The 21,051-nt window shown below is 37.2% G+C and overlaps 2 protein-coding genes across 3 annotated transcripts; one reads left to right on the top strand and one right to left on the bottom strand.

Moving 5' to 3' along the window:
• Nucleotides 1-903: 903 nt before the first annotated feature.
• Nucleotides 904-1,932, top strand: Psf2 (DNA replication complex GINS protein PSF2-like protein). The gene is made up of 4 exons (XM_018549478.1): nucleotides 904-1,148; nucleotides 1,333-1,441; nucleotides 1,545-1,705; nucleotides 1,890-1,932. The coding sequence occupies exons 1-4, from the start codon at nucleotides 904-906 to the stop codon at nucleotides 1,930-1,932; spliced, it is 558 nt and encodes a 185-aa protein (XP_018404980.1).
• Nucleotides 1,933-2,794: 862 nt separating this feature from the next.
• Nucleotides 2,795-19,139, bottom strand: Traf4 (TNF receptor associated factor 4). Of its 2 annotated transcripts, XM_018549493.1 has the most exons (7): nucleotides 19,077-19,139; nucleotides 11,524-11,697; nucleotides 5,758-5,862; nucleotides 5,504-5,665; nucleotides 4,907-5,224; nucleotides 3,683-3,943; nucleotides 2,795-3,397 (listed from the first exon to the last, which is right to left on the bottom strand). In XM_018549493.1, the coding sequence occupies exons 2-7, from the start codon at nucleotides 11,695-11,697 to the stop codon at nucleotides 3,044-3,046; spliced, it is 1,374 nt and encodes a 457-aa protein (XP_018404995.1). In that variant the 5' UTR covers nucleotides 19,077-19,139; the 3' UTR covers nucleotides 2,795-3,043. The 2 variants fall into 2 exon arrangements, with proteins under 2 accessions (XP_018404995.1, XP_018404994.1); XM_018549492.1 differs by lacking the exon at nucleotides 19,077-19,139 and having other exon boundaries at nucleotides 11,524-11,895.
• Nucleotides 19,140-21,051: the final 1,912 nt, after the last annotated feature.

The following is a 21,051-nucleotide window of genomic DNA, read 5'->3' as shown; positions in this document are numbered from 1 at the left end:
AGTTTTTATTTGGACATTATTTTTCATTGAAAACTCAAGATTCTGAAATCTTGGAAATATTGTGATGATTATTTTATTTAATAAGAAAATTAAATCGGTTGAAAATACATAACAGGATAACAACTCATGTGAATTTTTAGCGTATGATAAGCTCCTTGTGTAATGCGATACTGCGAACGAACGAAATCAATGTCATTAAAGCTTCGTGCGTGTAATCTATAATATGTGCATTCGATGCTTTATTACCACCCGAGTTTTTCTAGCTGGCGAAAATTTAAGAAAGTTGTTTTATATCATTTTTTAGAATTTCTGTATAATTTTATAAATTTTTAAAAGAAGAGAAGAGAGAGAAGAAGAAGAGAAGAGAGAGAGAAGATTTCTTAAATATATTTTATGTTTTCTTTTAGAACTCTTTACATACGCGATTCTGATAGATTCTATAATATATTTTTGAAGATTTTTTATTCTCTATAATCTATAACTAAAAACTTATAAAATCTGGAGTTAGTGTGTTATTTATTATCATTTTGATCCAATTTTTATTTTAATTCAAAAATATAAATATTATTATTGCAATAAATGGACGAAAAAGCTTCACTCTATCCTATTATCATAAGATAAATTTTTGGTCGAACAAAAATGGGAATACGTAATCAGCCGGTACGATTACGTGTTCGAAACGCAACAAGTGGCGGGAAAATATGGCGACGACCACACAACGCGCGTTCCCGCCTTTTTCGATTTATGTGCCGGTCTGTCGGAGTCAGCTGGAGTAGTGCTGACACTGCTGAGGAGCACGTTGGAATTTGTGATCAAGTAGTCAGTTAGTGAGTTAATCACTAGACTTGGAATGCGTCGGGACAGTTCTGGACACGTGGGTTTTTGTTTTGATGCTTGGAAAACATGAATCCAAGTGAGGTTGAATTTCTTGGTGAGAAACAGCTGGTCAGTATTGTACCGAACTTCAACTCCGACATAATTTACCTAATCTCGGGTTCAGTGGGTCCGTTTCGCGCCGGTTTGCCCGTTAAAGTGCCGATCTGGCTCGCCGTCTGCTTGAAACAGAAGCAGAAGTGCCGTATCGTCAGTCAAGAATGGATGGACATCGAGGGTCTAAACGAGAGGAAAGAGATGGAGAAGATGTCCAAGTAAGCCTTCGCCAGAGTTTCTTCTCATTACTTGTCAGCTGCTATGACATCATGTTTTTCTGTCAATCTCGTCTGAGCATTTGGATATGCATTCTGCTGAACGCGACTACATTCAATAAAATTTTAGAGTAATTCGACTCATTTTATGTAGAAATGCCTATTCATGAAAATTCCAATGTATCAGGTTGTTTACAGAGATGCCGAGCAGTCATTATATGGATGAGAGTCAAATTTTGCTGAATGTGGCGAACGATGATATTCCTGATGCAGATGGAATAAGAATTGCCGTGAAAGTGAGTAGGATCAACTGAATCTAATACAAAAGATACATATTTTCATGAAGATATACGTATTTTTATGAAAGATAGAATTTATATATAAATGCTTGTATTTTAGGACATTTGGGACATAAGAATGTCCAAATTACGAACATCTGTGGATGCTTTCGTGAAGAGCGAAGGAGTGCATGCAAGACTAGATCATCTCACTGCAATGGAGATTAATGGTATACGCCCGCTGCTGCCACATGCATTAGATCAAATGTTGCGAATACAATCTGTAAGTACATGGCTATAGATTTTCAAATTTATACATCTATTTATCGTATATGCAAGAATTCTGTCAGTTTTATTATTCTCATCTATTCTTTTAAGGTATAAGCTATAATTTTTTTGGTCTTGCAATAATTAATTATTTATATATCTATGATTTTTTTGCGTGGCATCTTTATAGGCAAATTCAACTGAAGCAAATTCCCAGCAGAGCAGTGGAAGTGGCAGTTTAAGTATGTAAGAAAAGTAATATTTAGTTAAATATATTAATACTATTGTGACATAATAAATAGAGAGAGGAGAGAATATTTTTATAATTTTTATGTATGTTTAATTGTATTATTCTAAAAATTTGTATATTTAATAATTTATTTTTGTATTCAATTATATATATTATATATATATATTCTCGATATATATATATATATATCGAGAACATATTCAATATTTCAATATATTAAATATTTCACCTAATATTTCAATCGTATTTAATCATATATAATATAGGTACAGGGAATAAAATATACAAAATATTTTATATAGGACAATTATATAACGCTTTTTATTAGCTAGCTTATTTTCATACTGTTACATACATTCACTAGCATATCTCGATCACATTTTCTCACTATACATATATAATAAGTGCATATTTACATCGGTGATTGTCTCGATTGCTCTTGTTCGTTGTCCATTATCGTATGGCATTCCAAATTTATATTTACATTTTCTAAACTTACAGTACACACAATCCCTTAACAATCTTTGATTTTTTTCTCCTTAAAAATAATCGCACGATCATAAGGCCACTCGTTAGAAAAATTAAGACGTCTTATTATCGTTTGTTAGATTTTTCACAAATATATATTTTTGTGTAAGAATTATTAGAAAGACAGCGAAAATACTCGTAAAATATCGCATAATAATAAGTATTAATTAATATTAAGTTTTTGCGTGCTTCGATTATATACCACAAAAAAAAAATAGATAATGATAAAATTTTTCCAGAAATAAAATATATTTATATGTATAATATATATAAAATTAGGAATTTAAAAAATGTAAATGCATTTTGATGTATTACGCATTTGGCCGTGTTAATAAATTAATTATTATTATAATTATTGGCAAGTGTAATACGAGTGAATGAAAACTGTTACGACGCAGACAGGCGGCAATATAGTTTACGTTTTCAGTCGATTTAAAATAAACTACCGTGCATTATTTAAAACGACGTAAGTACTACACGTATATGTCCCCTCAAGCGAGTAAATACTCGGAAATATCACATAATGTCCGTTTCCAGAAACATTAACGTTTCTTCAGAATCGTTAATGCATTCTCTCAGACCGCTACGATTTTACTAGGATCCACTTTAACTCGAATAAACATGGTATCGTCTTTGACGAAGTGTCGTTTCTTCACCATCTCGTGAGAAACGAATCTTGGGAAACCGAAACCAAGAGAGTCTGGTTCGCGACTTGGCCGCTGAAAGTTCTTCCAAGTTGGATCCGGTATGAAGCTTTCCACGATATTGCAAGCCTTTTCCGCGATGACTGTCTGATCGAACATCGTGAAAGACACGCTGTGTGAGAACGGCCATCGCAGAAGTGCATCATACTCGCCAGGTAGGATCTTTATGTATATCGAGATATGACTGCCTTCTCCGGTCCCGTTTCCGTTTAAGAAAATGGAAGCCTATAAAATTGAAAATTGTTTTAGTGAATTAACATTTAATCTTCTAATACCAACTAGCTAAACAATATATAAATGCATAGAAAAATCGTGTGCCAAAGTTATAAAAATACTAAAAATATTGTAATGCACGCTTTCAGTATTACTGATTCAATATATATTACTGAGCAGTATTATTGATCGTGGAGAGTCACCTTGAAACAAAGTACGCAACAAGAGAGTGGGCGTCAAAACGAAAATCGAGACGAAATTTGATTACTGATATATATACATATGTATGTAACGCACCTGTAACTTGTATCCGTATTGACTAGTATAAAAAGGTGGACTGACAAGCTCCATTCCTTCCTTCGCTTTTGCTTCTGACATCTTGGCGGCATAATCCGTAATTTTCCATATAAGCGTGCCCGTGTAATTTAACGATAGCTTGCTAATCGCTGATTTCAAGCTCGTAATTTGATGTTGCTGCTTCGTCACCAAACTGCACATGAGACTTAGATGCATCTTTGCGGATTCCTCCAGATGTTTATCTAGCGAGAATCTATTTCCCTGTTATAAAAAAATCATGATAAAACATTTACTAGACTCCTAGAATAAAAATAATAAATGAGAGAATAAGAGAGAAGAGTTTTATTTAAACAAATTAATAAATTATAAATAATTTAAATTCCCAAATCATTCCAATTCTCGTTATAAACTGTTGATAAAATTAAAAGTAAAATCCAACAGAACGAGTACAACGCAGTTACTAGTATGCAAAATAATAAAGTAACATTTTTACTCTTTTATTCCATAATTTACAATGTCATCCAAATGAATTATACGTTTCGATTCATTTTGGAGTCCTCAGCATTGAATTACGAAATTAGTATGTACATTCTTTGCATGTCAAAAGTTACCCCAACATATTGTCAGATTTAACTAATTTTAATAATAATTTTACTAACAATAATAAGATTGGAAACAAGACCGTAATTTTATTGATTTTGTAATTCAAAGCTGAGAAAGATTCCAAAATAAATCGAAAAGTAGTGACTTCGTAATTTTGGAATAAAAGAGTAAAATTATTACTTTGTTATTTTGCATGCTAATAATTGCGCTGTAATTTCATTTTAAATTACGAAAATTACGAAAATTTGAATTTACTTCATTGAATTAATCGATCTATTAATTTGGTTTTTTTTATTATTTATTATTTACTTGTCATTCTTGGAAAAAAGAAAAATACGAATTTTTTAAAGAAAAATTTAAATATATGTATACAGAGAAAAATTAAAATATATAAAGTAAATATGTTTTTTTTTTATTTCATATTAAATATTTAGTTATATTTCAAAGTGATGTTAGGATATTTGCGTGATATAGATATATATAAAAGACAAAAAAAGAAGACACAGATCTTCGTATCAATTTCTCTAAACATCGAGTATTGTATTTCGTAGAAATAAACCTGTTTCAATACTTTTTAATTTATTTACCTTTTATAAGCTATGACATGCGAAAAAATAGTACCTTGAAGCGGCAACCGGCGTCCTTGAATGTACAGGAAAGCAGATGCGTGGTGCAATGATCCTTCAGGTGAACCTCGAGATCCTCTCGGGGTAGCACCGCGGTTTCGCAACGATGAGGACATGCTACCGGGAATCGACCGCATTTCGCGTGATGAGCGCCGAGCGTATCAAAAACGAATTCTTTGTTACAGTAACGACAGGCGACTAGTCTCTTGGCACACTCTCCCAGCTTGTGTTGGCCGAGGTGTCGCCTTTGCACCTTCATGCCGCATTTGTTTTCGCAATAAAGAGGCTCGTAACCGCATGTCCCTGTGTGTTTCTGCAAACAATGTGTTTTTATAATTGCAATTCCCTTCTGGAATCAATAATTCTTGAAGGAATCTCTAATAGAAGTAACAATTGAATTTAAAAAAAAAAAAACAGTCCGTTTTATTTAATAAAATTCCTTTCCCAAAGTTAAAAATATTTGAAATTACAGAAACACAAATAAGTGAAATAAAACGTGTGTGCTTAAACAAAATAAAATAATTTTCCAATTGTCATTGAAAGCTTCAAGTGTCGTTAATTCTCGCACGTGTTATAGGAATCGCTGTTATACCTCTAAGGTGTGTCCGGTAAATTCTTTGGCACAAAAGTCGCAACGGGCTCTACGTTGAGCGCAGGTATACTTGAGATGATCCTCCATGAGTACGCGAGGTATCATCGCCCCGCATTTATTGCCGCAAGGAATCGCATCGTGTTTACACGTGTTCAGGTGTGCCTGTGATAAGAGCAAAATCTAAATTTATAGTTGGTCCATCGAGATACAATTCTCATTTTGTAATAACGAGCACTCTTTTTCGATGACTTTACCTTCAATTTCCTCAGCTCGTCCGACCATTTGCAACCGTCCTTGTGATGTATGCAGTATACGATGGACCCCATTATTGCCTTTTCTGCCTCCGTGTCTTGGAAGTTCTGAAACAGACCGAGACAAAGATGTTATTTACCTTTGTCTGTTTGCCGTCTGCCGAAACATAAAACGTAAAACTGTTGGCGCGCATATACCGTAATCCGGATAAACGTCTGAATTAATAGATAAAAATTCATACTTTTCAGAGAATCTTTTTAGCAAAGGTCCGTTATCTCGCTTCAGGATCCCCTGATTTTTTTCCCTCAAAATACTTGAAATAATATTTTACTTTTTTATTCTTGAAATATGTATGAAACTTGCAAAAGAAATTAAAGGTTAATTTTAATTAACTTTAATTGCATAAAATTTTTTCATTCAATAAAAGAACACAATGCATATTGTTTATAAATCATAGGCATTGTCACAAATTAACGTGAATTATTTATTAGTGATTTAAGGCTGATTCCACTTGAATTGCAAACCGGATGCTCTTTATTTTGAATTCTTCGTGCAATTTGTTTAAATTGCAGTTTATTTCACCTGCAATCACCGGAAAATTATTTTTGAAGGTGCTACCGGCTAGGCTACTTTTCGAAATACTAAAGTGATAACACAGGATGTAGCGCCGTGGGAGATACTATCTCGTGCGGAGAACCACGTGGGAGGTGTGCAAGCCAGGAATACCTTAAATCCATTGTCGCGTTGTTCAAGCGGTTGCAACATCGATGTACCGGTTTTCAAACTTAGTTTCACAAATAGACCGATAAATGTATTAATTTTGTTTTTAACATCTCAGGAGATTGTAACATAATTTGTTCAGTCAGAATAACGCATAAAAATTTGGAAATTCATAATTTGCTGTAATTTAACTATTCGTTAATTATTTATTTTTCAGTTTTAGAAAAATATACATAGATTGCCAAATATTCTAATTATGTCAGATTGATAGACGATGGTGAAAAATAATTAACAAAACTATCATCGTTCAAAAACTAACAATTTTATATTTCTCTCTTTCTCTCTCTATCTTTCTATTGGACTTTTTGTCAAAATTATTTTCTTGAATAGCACACGTCAGTTCAAGAAAAAGAATCGTGAGATGCGATCAACCTTTATACCATTCGTATACAAACGCATCCGGTGTATAAATGCGTGTGCGAGCAAGGTGCTTGGAAGTTGAAACCTGCATGACCGGCAAGGTCGAGGAACCTAATGCAACCAACCTAGTGGTGAGTGATATAAACACAAAAGAAATGAAAGGGACAAACCTATCTTCTCCCTTTCAAGAATGCTCTCGAATACTTTATATCGAACGCTTCGAAATTGGAACGCTTTAAAAAAAAAAAAGAAGAAGAAACAGAGATGACATGTGTGAAGAAATCGGAGAACCTGACATACTTGTCACGTTTACACAAAATAATTCGACACGAAACGGAGAATAAATCACGGTACTTCGAATACATCACGTAACGTGAAGACATGTGAAATCATATATATTAAAGAAGCCGACAAAAGGATTCACAGTTCACACATTTTAAAAAAGGAGATAGAGTTATAATAATAATAAATAATAAATATATAACTCTGAAAGTTTCTGCTCTACTAAGTCGTCCATTGTTCGCTCCTCTGATGGAGCTCTGTTTGCATCGTATTAGGTCCTCGATATTAGAATACTGGGCACCGCAGCAGGTATAAGCATGACGTTACGGTAAAGTAACGGACAATCGATCTTCGCATGTTCTACTTATATGTATATATTCTTCATGCCTCGCAGCATCGAATGCGTTCGATGTTCAATATTCACTGTCATTGCCATGAACGATCGATCGTAAGCGTAATTTACGCAGCATGATTTGTCCCTTGTGTTTGACCTCGACGAACCATCCGCATTCTAGATCGAGATTCGTGTAAGATAAATAACAAGCGAATCTTGATGTAATATTCATGATTGTTCCATGTTTAGGTTGCGTAATGACATTTATTATTTTGAAAAATTAAAAATCCGATTGCTGCTTGTATCATTTCGATTAGCGACATTCTTGATATTCTGCTTGTCGTCTGTCTTTGATGCGACTAATGCAAAATGGACTCGATGACGTAAACGGCATGAAAATTATACCTTACATTCTCCTTGACGACATCGAGATATTCCCACGAATCGACTGCTGCGAACTCGCGCTCCGTTCGAATAACTATCTCTTTTCGGATCCAACGTATACGACCTTGGCAAATAGTCGAAAATTAACATAGGACGCGACGCGAGTTAATCTCCGTGTCGTCGTTTCCAATAACGGTCAACTCTTGAATCTTGAATAAGGTAAATGTACCAGTTAATGGACATGAACCAATTGTTGGACAAAGCTTTTAATGGTACGTACGATTCTAAATTAATTCGTTATTAAATTATTTTTACAAACAACAAATTTATCTAGAGTTGTACGTATCGTTAAAAGCTTAATATTTAAAATCTTGTATCACTTTGTCCAACGAATTGGGTCATGTCTACTAATTGTCCACTAATTGATACGCATTTACTTTATCGTATCGAGGTGATAAAAATGGGTCGACTATTAACTATCCAAAGTGCACTAATTACGACACCGTTACTTTGCAAATTATTGATTGTTAATAAATTAATATTTTCGAATATTTCGTTAATGAATTAAAATTTGTTGTCCGCAACTAAAAAAACGTTCTACTAGCGCTGTTGGCAATGACATGTAATATTTAAAAAAAAATTTATTTAATGTGTGGAGGGATATAAATTCAGAATACCTAATTCTTTTGATTTATTTTCTAAATATGAAAGTACTTCAATACTGCTTTGAATGATTGGTGTCAAACTAGTCCCAATTTTTTTGTCTGTATCACGAAAAAATCCTCATCACTACTACTACTGGAGATTAATTCTTTACATAGAAATTTTAATACTCTTCTACAATCTTAGATAAATTGAAAAAGACAACATTTTTTTAATCTAAGATAAGATAAAGATAGTCTGTATTGTTAATAATCTATGTAAAGATAAGATCACGGAGAGAAGGATTTCTTAAAATTTACTCTGAAAATATAGTAATTATGGTACAATACAACAAATTTAAAGATTTTTACCATGCGCTTCAGTAAAATTAATCATACTTATTTTATATTTTATTGTAGTTTTATTAATGAATGTGACAGATTTACATAAAAATTCTGCGAAATATAATGTTGTCCCACGATTACCATATTTTCAGGGTAAATTTTAAGATATAATTTTTTCCGTAATAAAGTCATTTCTTCATCTAGATGATTATCTAGATAATTTTATCTGGATAACGGAAAACCCTGATTATATCACGTCAGAAATACCAAAAACTTTTCTCTCGGCGTAAATCGACGGTTCGTGAAGAAAAAATGTAGAATAGTTTTTTAGTCCGGTAATATTTCTTCCACACGCGTGCACGCGGAATATACGAACAATTGTGTGCAGAACCGTTTCAGAAAAAGGTGTAAATCGAGAATATCAAGGCAAGAGCGTATCATTTGCGTCGCTAAAGACGGTGATTGTTTGCGTTAGCTTTAGCGGGTTCTGCGTGCGATATAGAATGCTCTCGCAAACGAACGAAAGGTTCACGGTTTCCCCCTCGTGGAGCGAATTGCCGCGGAGCGTAACGTTCTCGTTCACTCGAACGGCGGAGTTCATCGTCGTGGAATGCGCGGCGAGGAACAATGCGCGAGGAAGAGGAGGAGAAGCCGCGCCACTTCCGGCGTAGACCAACCGGGGAATGCCACCACCGTCGTCGTCGTTGTCGTCGTCGCCGTGGGAAGAGCGGGGACGAGAGACACAGATAATAGCCGAGAGCTTTTAATATAACACACCGTAATTACCGAGCGCTCGTTGGACTAAACGTAACCGTCGTTCGGCTCGTGTTATCTCACATTCTCGCATTCCTGAGCAGCGGAGGATGACACGAGGGTACCCACAAAAGGTCGCCGACGCGATTGCGGATGCGCGCGCTCTCACTCTTGGATTCGAATACGCGCGTTCGCAGTTGAACGAAGAGGACTGACACACAAGCACATATATATATCTGGGAGGTTTAAGAAACTTCTCCCTGAAACGCGAAAAGATACATCTTCCCACTTTCTAATAGCCTCATTAAATTCGCTAATCTGCGTTATACAACGATTGTATCTTTTCCGCTCGTACATTTTAACATGACTAAAGCACAGTGCACTGTACTTAGAATTCAGAAATATCTCTCCCCCCCCCCCTCTCTTCTTCCACGGAATGGGATTTTTCACCGGTAAAAATTTGCAGATACACAATTTGATATTTGACATTCATCTAATTATATAGAAAATGTAACTTTGAATTTGATGTAATAGACGCGCAGTCGTTTAACTGAAGAATCGATTGGTCTCCCTATTTATACAAAATAACAGAAAAAATTATCGCATTAATATCGTTAATTTTTGCGCGAACAGTTTGAAATTCAACCTCTGCGTAAGATTCCAGAGAACTTTTTTCTTAGACGAAGATGAGAGATAAGATATTTTTGCCTTGAAATTAACATTTTTAATTATTCATTAATTTTTTACGACCAAAAATTCACAAGAATGTACAGGTGAAGTTCGAGCTCGGAAGTCTCGGAGAAATTTTTCAGACGAAGAATGAGAGAAAAAGTTGGTGCCTCTCGGAAATTAATACTTGGAATCGTTTATTAATGTTTCACACAAACGCGAGAGTTCGAAGTTACGGCTGAAATCTTTGAGGTTTTGGAGAATGAGAATATCTCGCTGACTTAGTTAAGGCTGCCAACGTCAGTTATAACTCCGAAATTTAATGTATTCTTTTCAGAACCCGGGATCCGGAAACTGCGGTGAATAAAGAAGTCAATTCTGAAATACTCGGGTGCTTTTTTAACCGAATACTTCGCGTTATCGAATCGAGCGAGGAGGAGCGACGCGAGAGGAGAGGTCGAACGACTTCGGAAGCGGTCGAGGCCATCTGTTACGCTTGGTTCCCACGCTTCCGCTGCCCGCCGCCGGTCGTGCCTCTTACAGCTAGCTATTTTATTCCAGTGAGACGGCACCGGGTGCTCATGCACGAAATTCCACGAATCATGTAGGAGCGCGAGGAAAAATCCCCGTCGTCGTCGCGTTAACGCAGCATCTGGCGACAATACCGAAACGCGACTATGTCGAAAAGAACCGTTTTCTCTCTGACGCGGGATTCTTGCGACGCATCTTTTCGAGTCAACGGTCTCTCGACGTTGATTTTACCGTGAACTTGCGCGTATATATTCCTGATGTCCGGAAACGACGTTGATATATATATAGGAAACCAGCGTTTCCGTTGAGTCAACCACAATTTAATCTCTAACGGATTCCTCTTTTTTTCTTTTCCCCCGCACGTAGAGAGTGTTTACGTTATTACGGACGTTACATCACGACGGTCCATAACGAAAAGAATAAAATTTCACGAAATGTGAAGACGAACTTGTGACTATTAAACCACGTTCCACACGAATTACTATAAACGCGTCGTTAATTGTCAGGCAGTAGTTGTCTACAGAAATATGTTAGCTGGGTATTTCGGATTAAAAAAGCATTGTCGTCCTGTTAACGGCACTACAGCTTTACAAGTGATTAATGAAAAGCCAAAAACAAGTGGGAAAACGTGAGGCAAAAAAATTGAGAAAAAAAAAAAAATAAAAAACAAAAAATAAAATGTGTCAAACCTCATCGGTAATTATAGGCGCTTTGTCCATGGTGTCGTTGATCGGGCTGGGCGGTGACGTGGGGCTAGCACTGGGGCTTACGTGGAAAATCTTGGACTCCTTGGCGGGTCTCTGCGGTGACACCCTCGCCGGGAAGCTCAGGGTCTTGGTCCACTGCGACAGACCGCGCACCATCTTCAATGTTAAAGGCACCAACGTCACTCGCGCAACCGAGATGACTCGTGTTCACCGCTGGAACCATTCAATTTCGCGGCTCGCGAAAGAGGGACATGCCTTCGTCCCTGTTTCCTGTATTTAAATCGCGTTCCCACGCTCCGCGCGAGCGATTAGCACCTTTTTTTACTCGCGATCGTTTCGCGGAAAGTCTCCGTGACTCAGGCCGATTCGAGAGTACAGTCGCGGTCGTGACACTCGACAGGAAGTCGCCTGCCTGCCCGTACAGCACACAACTTCGACTCGACTCTCCAAGTAAACTACTCGAGAAATCTACCAAGCGTGCATAAGCGACAGCACTTCCTCTCGGCTCGGTAACGCACAGGACCGAGTTTGGCGATGGACTGACACGCAGGCTGTTGTGACCAGTTCTGCAACTCCTCTCTGGACCCCATCACGATGGGGCCGACGAGGACGGTAGTGGTGGTTATACCGATGATGGAGGAGGAAGAGGAAGAGGCGGCGAAGGAGGAGATGAAGAAGAAGGGGGAAGAATCGGTCGCGAGCCAGAAGAGCCGTTGGAGCGACCGGGTGACTGGTGGCTCCGCGAAGGATGGTGCACCATGCGATCATGCGAATGTAATTTCCCAGTTTCTCGCAGAGTCTACCCGCAGTCATTATCCCCCGTAACTTCCTCAAATCTCTCTTAAGAGAGTGTGGGAACTTGAACGATGAATGACTTCGATCAATAACCAAGGCGATCGTTCCGATAAAGAATGAGCGACCTATTTCGTGAATAGCAATTCAATAGCTCTATAGATTTGTATTATATAAATAGTGTTTGATCAACGTTCATCAATTGAATATATAGTTAGTTTAGGATCTCGTCTGTAAGACCAAAAATAGAAAGAAGGGGTCGCAATTGGTTGTTGACAAAACTAGTCTTTAGACTAATCCGCCCCCGCAAGAATAGACTTTTGTTTTGAAAGAGAATAACTGGGGGAACATAACATGATAAGTGAGAGAAGAACATTGTCGGGAAGTGGAAAGGAGGGAGAGACAGGTCGTGAATGAAGGGAGCATGTGCATGTAAAACAGGAATCCGCTCTCTCTCTTTCTCCTTCTCTCTCTCTCTCTCTCTTCTTCTTGAACAGCGAACAGGTACGATCCTGTACGAACCTGCAGAGATTGGCTTTCAAAATGTTTGCTTAGATCATCCCGTGATAATTAAGACATCGGTTTCTTTTCTTCAATTTTGTCACAAAAGATAACTGTCAATATATCATCCCCTTCACTTTCCCTCCGATTAATTATCGACGAGAAATTTTCCCGTATAAAACTACGCGATTTCCCTGATATAAAAAAGTCCGTTTTCTATAGCTGAATTAGAAGTGTACTCTTTTGTACAGTATACACTTTTTTAATAAAGTGAGATTGAATATAAAAAAATTCGACCTACAAAGAAAAACTGATCGCCGTGCGAAAAGAGCCTTTAAAAAAACAAAAGAGCCCGATTTCCGTTTTGATACCGGAAAATGGCCCTTTCGGAGACAAAGAGCTCTATCGACGACGATCGGAAACGAAGAGGAGAAGGAGAGAGAGAGACACATACACACGTGTTGCCAACTGCAGGTTTGTGGAGTAACGAGCGGAGGTGGAGGGGGCGAGAGAGGGAAAGGACAAGGTGAGGGGGAGGGGGAGGGGAGGAATAACGACATCGGCGAACCTATATCGCCGCCCGGTATGCACCGTGCATTCAACTGCGCGCGGACCGGATCTAACCCAGCTGCGGCCTTCTTCGACCTTCCCCCCACCGATAATCGGCGAGGGGGAAGAAGTCGCGGCTCTCTTGGCCGGCGCGACCGGCCGTTCCAAATCCTCTCCTGACAATCGAGAAAGCGATCCATCGCCGTGGATCACCGGGTTCCTGCGGATTACGAGCCACGAAGCCGAATAAGTCGTTCGGCGGTCGAATAAATATCTAGGCGCCGAGCGTTCACCATTTTTTGTTCACCGCTTTGGGAGCGTAACGATTAATGTTATCGCTATTACAGGTCTTCTACCGTTTGACACTTTTTGTTCGTCTCGTTCTCTCTATTTCTTTTACCGTTTACGAATTTCAGAAATCCTTCGCGCGCGCGTATAAAAGATAAATAAAATTAAAAAATAAATAAATAAAATAATTGATATAATAAATAACATTTGATTGAAAATTAAGTAATCAATAGATATATCGTTTGTTTGGAAACGCTAATCTCTGTAGAAATGGATTTCCATATTGTGATTAAAATAAGTAAAAATTACATTTGACAGATGACAGACTACAGAATGAAACAAAGCGATAGTGAAATATAATATAGTGGGTGATATGAAAAATGAGTTAAAAAATCTCGTTGTATGCTATTAATTGTCTCTGGAGCATTTAAACTCGCGTGAAGCTCACATTATCGGAGAATGATGTATTCTTACAATATACAATATAGAGGAATTATGTAAGGTATATTATTTAGCATAGAACCAACTATTGTCTGTAATGGACTTTTAAATGTCAAGAGGTATCCCAATTCGATTCTTTGTGTCGAACGAAATTACTATAGAGCTAACATCTACTAATATAAAAACAACAACCTCCGACATTATTTTATACCTAATACTTAATGCCGGTTCTACATTAATTGCAAGCTTGCATTTTGAAATCAACGCTTCAGATTGGCTGTCGCAACAAACTTGCGATCGACTTGCAACTAATGTAGAACCCAGCTTTAAGTGTGACGAAGAGAGTTTTTTTTTTTTTAATCGACAGATTACTTAACATTAAACATTACTCAATCGTTCGCCGATCATTGCGCTTGTACTTCGCGCCGCGTGCATCTGTCCTTCGATCACGCGGGCCGCAGGTGAAGACGTGAACGCGCGCGAGCAATCTGCTGCGCGATCGCAACCAGATCAGAGTTTTCTCTTTTGAGGTAAAGGATTTTCGTCGACCTCCTCGTGGCACGTCCCGTGGCCAGACGCGGGCACAGGATGTAACAAAAGGTAAAGGTGCGGTGTGCGTTGTCGAAGCTCGCGTCGGCGATACGAGGAGCACCTGGCAAGACGATGGGAGGGATCGAGCACATGCGGAGGATAGGAACGGAACGCGCGCATCGGCCGGGGAGTAATGTTGGGAAGTGTGCAGCTGTCATAGCAGCTGCGAACCTCCCTCTATCTCTCTCGTTCTCTTTCTTCCATGCCCGGTGACCGGCAGCTTTCCTCCGCGGCGCCTCCTGCGCGCCTCTTTTGCCTCGCAACGGCTGCACGCCGCGCCGCCTAATTCCTGCCACGGCATACTGATTCTTTTACGGATTTTTATACTCCTTCGTCGTAATAAATTCTTCAGCGCAGCTGGAAACCATCTCCTGGCATAGCAACGGAAAGGCTAAAGGACGGTCTAGAGCACGTATCGGAGATTAGAATGTCCTTTAATAGACTACACGACGTCTTTTAGACGTGCGTGCTTCAAATGCCGTACCTCTGCGTTGTCTCGCAGTTCAAGAATGGAGTAATGAATATTTAGTGAGCACGTATATTTATTGTAGTATAGATGCGATGAATGTATTACGTGTGTATTGCTTAACGTGTTTATAAGCTTCTAAATTAATCCGTTTACTTTCGCAATAATATTACGCGATTGTAATCAATTGATTCTCTTAATGTAAAAGAACTGATTTTACATTTTTAAGAGCGCCAGATTTGTAGGATCAAATTAAACTGAATGTGAATTTATTTAGATGTTATTTACTGCTGTATTTGAGATGTAAAAATTATACTTTCGAGGCGATTATTTTCTTCAAAGAAACTGTGCAATTTGCAGATTATCTCGTGTCTCGATACATCAAGTTAAATATCATTGATAATAAACCGTTAGAAACATGTTTTTCCAAAATAATAACAATATAAACATAAAACTCTAATTTTTCTCTTCGCCTTCAATTTAATATAATACAAACATTCTCTTTCTCGATTCTTAAGTAAAAGATAACAATATAATAGATTTTCCAATTAAATTATATTTTATAATTTTGTGGTATAATTAATATTATATTTTATAATTTTTGCGGTATAATTAATACCATATATGTTCCATTAGCGTTTTATTTTACTAAAACAAATTGCTTCTTGAATAATCGGTGATGGTGATAATTCATTTTATGCCATAGAGGAGCCCGCATCTTAACTCCGTTTTGAAACCAACTACTTATTATCATCGCGAGAAAAAAAGCATCCTTGCTCCTTTCCGAGACGAAGAGATCTGGCTGCATCTGTGTTCGCCTCAGCTGCCTCTTGTGTAAAACTAAACTTCCTACTCTGCCCACACATCTGCTCTCTGCTCTCTTATGACACATCCGTAATAGATGTTGTGCGACGTATCTCGACAATAAGAACAAATGAAGCGGCATTACATTCACTGATCTCTAAACCTCAATTTTTTATATTTCACCCTGACATTTACTTACTCGCGAGAACGCAATGTTATCGCGTGACGTTTGTTTCTTTTTAAAATCATGATATTTCAGTTTTACTTTTGTTACAATGCATAAATACATATGTATCGTTCAAACAAGTTCCATTTTTAGTATCACTATTCGCTAAATGCTAGATATCTAATATATAGTCGCTTCATTTAAAACGAACAGTATTTTATCTGACTTTTTATCATTTAAGTTTTTTACACTTTAAGATACGTGTAACTTATGACAGATTTGAAATAACTTTATCTTCTTTCGCGAACAGTAAAAAAATTGAGAGAGTAAATTGTATTCTTGTCCTATATCTGCATATAGTAGACCTTTACACGGTCACTCGCAATTATTTACGCTTGCGTAATCAACACTATAGCATAGCTGGCGAAGTGGAAGCGCAATGGAAGACTCGTGTCGCAAAACAGCCAGGTGAAAGGAAAGTTTCGCAGCGTTCCATACTAGATAAGTTAGTGGATTCTTCAGAATGTCGGATCTTCGACATATTACTCGCTTATCTCAGACCTTGAATTGAATATTTCTTTTCTTTTCAATCGCGATACCATTTTCAGAGAAGTGTTAGCTGTATTATACACAATGAGGAAATCAAAGAGAGAGAGAAAGAAGATTTCCTATTTTCTAAATAAGTTTTCAATTTTCTGGAGTTATGATTAATCGAGAACTCGAGATAAAAACGTGATATCAATTGTTCCGATTATAAAACGAATTACATTTTTTTGCAAACGTGACAGCTTGTCGGCTCGTTTTCCTATTTTTTGTGTTATGTCCCGGCACTCCTAACTGCATCGGCTCTTCGTCTCTTCGTCTTTTCTAATCGAACCATTCTAAAGCCAGGAAATTGGAGCAGCCACAGAGCAATCGGCGCAGCTGTCGACAACTTCCAGAACATGGATGACGGCAGCAGCTGCACCGAAGCGCGGCGCATTGCCGCCCAATTCAATCGACAGAATGCCTATATCGAGTGTGCCTACGCGTAGATACATACGTGGCGAATACGAGGCGGTACAGTCGGATGCATTGAAACGGTGCCCGGATCACGAAGCCCGCATTCGCGAGGACACCTCGAAGTGAAGCTGACGAATCACCTGGCTCCTTCACGGATGAACCGATTAATTGTGTAATCGGGATCGCTGAAACCCGTATCAGACTATATATAGATTAAGATTGAGATTGAATCTGACCAATCAAAGCAAAGTTTGCTTTTATCTTTTATGTTTGATTGGACAATTTCAATCTCATTCTCAATCTTAGATCTGAGATTTATTTTTGTTGCTTGATATTCCTAAAAAATTTTCAAAGTGAAACGATAAATAGAAAAAAATAACAATTGTATATTTATATTGACTCTTATCGCTTTTAATATCACACAATTGTTATTTTTTTAATATTGAGAGTCCTTTATTTTCTTATTTATTTTTATGATCAATAAGTGTTCAAGAGCTACGAGTACAAAACGTTTTCAAAGTGAAATGATAAATAGAAAAAATAACAATTGTATATTTATATTGACTCTTATCGCCTTTAATATCACACAATTGTTATTTTTTTAATACTGAGAGTCCTTTATTTTCTTATTTATTTTTATGATCAATACTTAAGTATTCAAGAGCTACGAGTACAAAACGTTTTCAAAGTGAAATGATAAATAGAAAAAATAACAATTGTATATTTATATTGACTCTTATCGCCTTTCATATTACACAATTGTTATTTTTTTAATATTGAGAGTCCTTTATTTTCTTATTTATTTTTATGATCAATAAGTATTCAAGAGTACAAAACAAGCAACGCGAACAAATCTCTTATAACGAATTCGGTTAGTGCATATTAAAGACATTGTGCACTTATTTAATCTGAAATCTAAGTATTTTGAATTATAACATATTATTTGAGGACTTGACGGATTAATCCGTTTCTATATTTATATTAAACACACGTCTTTACATTAATTTGTGTACGACGTCTGTAACATGTATCAGTGCGCACTGAGTGCATTAAATGGAATTCGCTATCAATCTCTAGTCTGATAAGCCTTAGGGTCATCTTTCAAGTGCGCCACGAACGACGCTCTCATCGAGTGGACGAGCGGTAAGAATTTCTCTGCAGTGTGTATACACGACATTGCGCATGCTGATACGCAGATAAGGGAAAGTTGAGACTTCGCGAAGTCGACCGCGCGAAAATGCCGATACTTCGTTATACATACGTTTGCTGAATGCGAAAAATGATGGAAAATATTAAACAAGCTAAGAAAAAAAAGGGAAAGAGCGAACGCGTTAAACTTTTGACATTAGAACCGCTGATGGTGTCATTTTGACACCGCTAATCATTTTAATGTTTCTTTTTTTTATATTAATTATACAGTACAAAATATTGAAAATACGTGAATATAATACAAATAATTGTATAACGATAAAGATAATATCGAAATAACTTTTCACTAACCGAAATCACAAGGATTAATAGGAAATTAGCATTTTTTTCAATTTTAAGATCGCGTTCTAGTGTTAAATTATTTTATTACTCCTAAAAATTAAACATTTAACATGATTTTTGATTAACGAATAAGAAAATGTATTATGGTGCTGTGCATATAGAAAAATTAATAAACCGTTTTTTTCTGAGCACCATTAAATAATATATATATAATATGTACTTTATAAATATACTTCCCTTACACACAGAAATCCAATTTAATACCGAAAGATAATGATTAATTAATCATTTTGAGTATTAAAACACATCATTTATAGCTAATTAATTACTAACTTTCAAGCGTTTATAATATACTTTTATAATACAACTACATTTTATTATTACACAGAGTCTCTCCAGTCGCAAAAGTCGTTGAATATACAGTCATATTGTTCGCGAACTTACCGTTTCAGATATCCGGCTGACATTATAAGTCTATTGTCCACGTCCAGGAATCAAAAGTAGGCGGTATATCGGGTTGGACGAACACCACTGGCTCTTCAACAGTTCAATAGCGTCGACAGGTGCGGTATCGCGCGAACCGTCAAGCGTAATGACGAAGTTTCCACCGGATTGGCATACCTTGAACTTGCCTCCAAGGCTTCCCTACAATCACCCTTGGTTAGAAACAAGTTTACCTCTCAATTTTCCCCTTAGACTTGTCTTGATTTCGAACTTTCTGTCAAAGTATCAAAATGCACAGTCCCGATAGAATCAATGAATCGGGACGACGTGAATGAATCGGAAGAATGTTCAATCGAGTATTGTATAATCGCGATGCTGTTCTCTCTCTTTCCCCCTCTCGATTATATCTATACGGTATATAGATTCGGAGCGGCAGATTCAACGCACTACTGATGCGACGAGATCGGAGCTTCGTTTCTTACGAAATAGCCGCGCGCGAGACGTGTCGCGCGTCGCCCGGAGTTCGTCGAACCTATGGATCTATCTATCGCACCCGGCCCTCGTCCGGCGAATGTCCCTGCTTATCGGAACGACACGAGGGAGCGACTCGCTCGCGTGCGTTCGCGGTCGCGCGACAGCGTAAAGTCGACTGCACAATCGCGTGCGGTCGCATTACCGCGCGTATACCTATACGTACGTGCGAAGTGCAGTGCATGCGACGACGACCCCACCGCGCACTAGGTAAAACTAAAAGGTCCCTCGGGATATCGCACACCGCGCCGGCGGGGCACACACGCGGTGTACGCACCTAGGTAACCGCACGGAGGCAGGTGACGGTAGACAGGTGAACGTGTTGGCGGAACACAGGAAGTGCTGGAGACAGAGAGGCGATATACAAAAGCCCTTACGGTAGAGGGGGAACGACGACACTATCCGGAGGAGTGAAAGAGGGAGTGAGAACTCGCCGAGTGCGCCTAGAGACAGAATTGTGGAGAACTGTGCTGCGTATATATGCTTACTTAGCCGCAGCGCAGAACATTTCCAAAAGCGCGCCTCAATAGATTCTTTTACCTTCATGGAGAGAATTCGGTACAACGATCATCCGAATTCATTTGGATTTCGATATATCAACTGCTATATATATATTATTTTAATTAAAAGCAATGTTTTCATCATCAATTATCATGCTTTTATATTTCGATAAAATTATTTCCAACAGTATAATATATTGTTTACTAGAAATATATAATTATAAGAAGAGCAACGCGTAATAACTGCAGAAAAGCTTTCTATTTTGGATTCTTTCGATAGAAAAGAATCCAATTTTTTTTTTTTTTTCACAAAATGACTTATATAATTGTTATTACCAAAAATATCGAAAATAACGATGGTTCAAATTAATTTATTCAAGAGCTTGGAAAAATAATTGGAATTTTATTAGACTTGTATGATTTGTGTGATTCGGACAATTTTTATAATTGAAAAGTTATCCTCACTTTGATTTTTGCCACTTTAGTTGGGGAAAAGAGTCGGCTTTTGATTGCAGGTCGTAAACTTAACGTCTCTCCCACGATATTCTGAGAAACGTGATAATATGATATATACGTAGCGGATATCGTAATAATAACATTTAGAGCTGACTGTATCGCTTTTGTCGAGTCAATTGTATACCTACATATGTATTGCCTAATGGCACTTTTTGATAGCATCGACAAATACGTATATCTCCTATATATTTAAATATCCTAAATCAATCTCTTCCGAATATAAAGTATATTCGAGTATAAGTAAGATTATCTATCTCAAGATAATTATTACTAATATAGTAATTGGTCTCTAAGTTCCATCTACTTTATTCTATAATTAAGAGAAACTTAAAACGCACCAATTAATTTAAAAAACTTAAAATAACAAAAATTGAAAACTGCAAAAATTTATATAAATCCGAATAAAAAGAGAATAAATAACTATATAG

The sequence above is a fragment of the Cyphomyrmex costatus genome, unplaced genomic scaffold (genome assembly GCF_001594065.2).
Source record: "Cyphomyrmex costatus isolate MS0001 unplaced genomic scaffold, Ccosl1.0 scaffold826, whole genome shotgun sequence".
NCBI lineage: Eukaryota > Metazoa > Arthropoda > Insecta > Hymenoptera > Formicidae > Cyphomyrmex > Cyphomyrmex costatus.
The sequence above is the reverse complement of the archived record's forward strand: the minus strand, read 5'-3'. Positions and strand labels throughout refer to the sequence as shown.

Coding starts and splice junctions, on each gene's coding strand:
- Psf2 (XM_018549478.1), top strand. CDS start 904: ATGAATCCAAGTGAGGTTGAATTTCTTGGTGAGAAACAGCTGGTCAGT. Junction 1,149..1,332: donor GAGATGGAGAAGATGTCCAA/GTAAGCCTTCGC, acceptor CCAATGTATCAG/GTTGTTTACAGAGATGCCGA. Junction 1,442..1,544: donor GAATAAGAATTGCCGTGAAA/GTGAGTAGGATC, acceptor CTTGTATTTTAG/GACATTTGGGACATAAGAAT.
- Traf4 (XM_018549493.1), bottom strand. CDS start 11,697: ATGGTGCGCGGTCTGTCGCAGTGGACCAAGACCCTGAGCTTCCCGGCG. Junction 5,225..5,503: donor TTACCGGACACACCTTAGAG/GTATAACAGCGA, acceptor CATTGTTTGCAG/AAACACACAGGGACATGCGG. Junction 3,398..3,682: donor AATACGGATACAAGTTACAG/GTGCGTTACATA, acceptor TCAATTTTATAG/GCTTCCATTTTCTTAAACGG.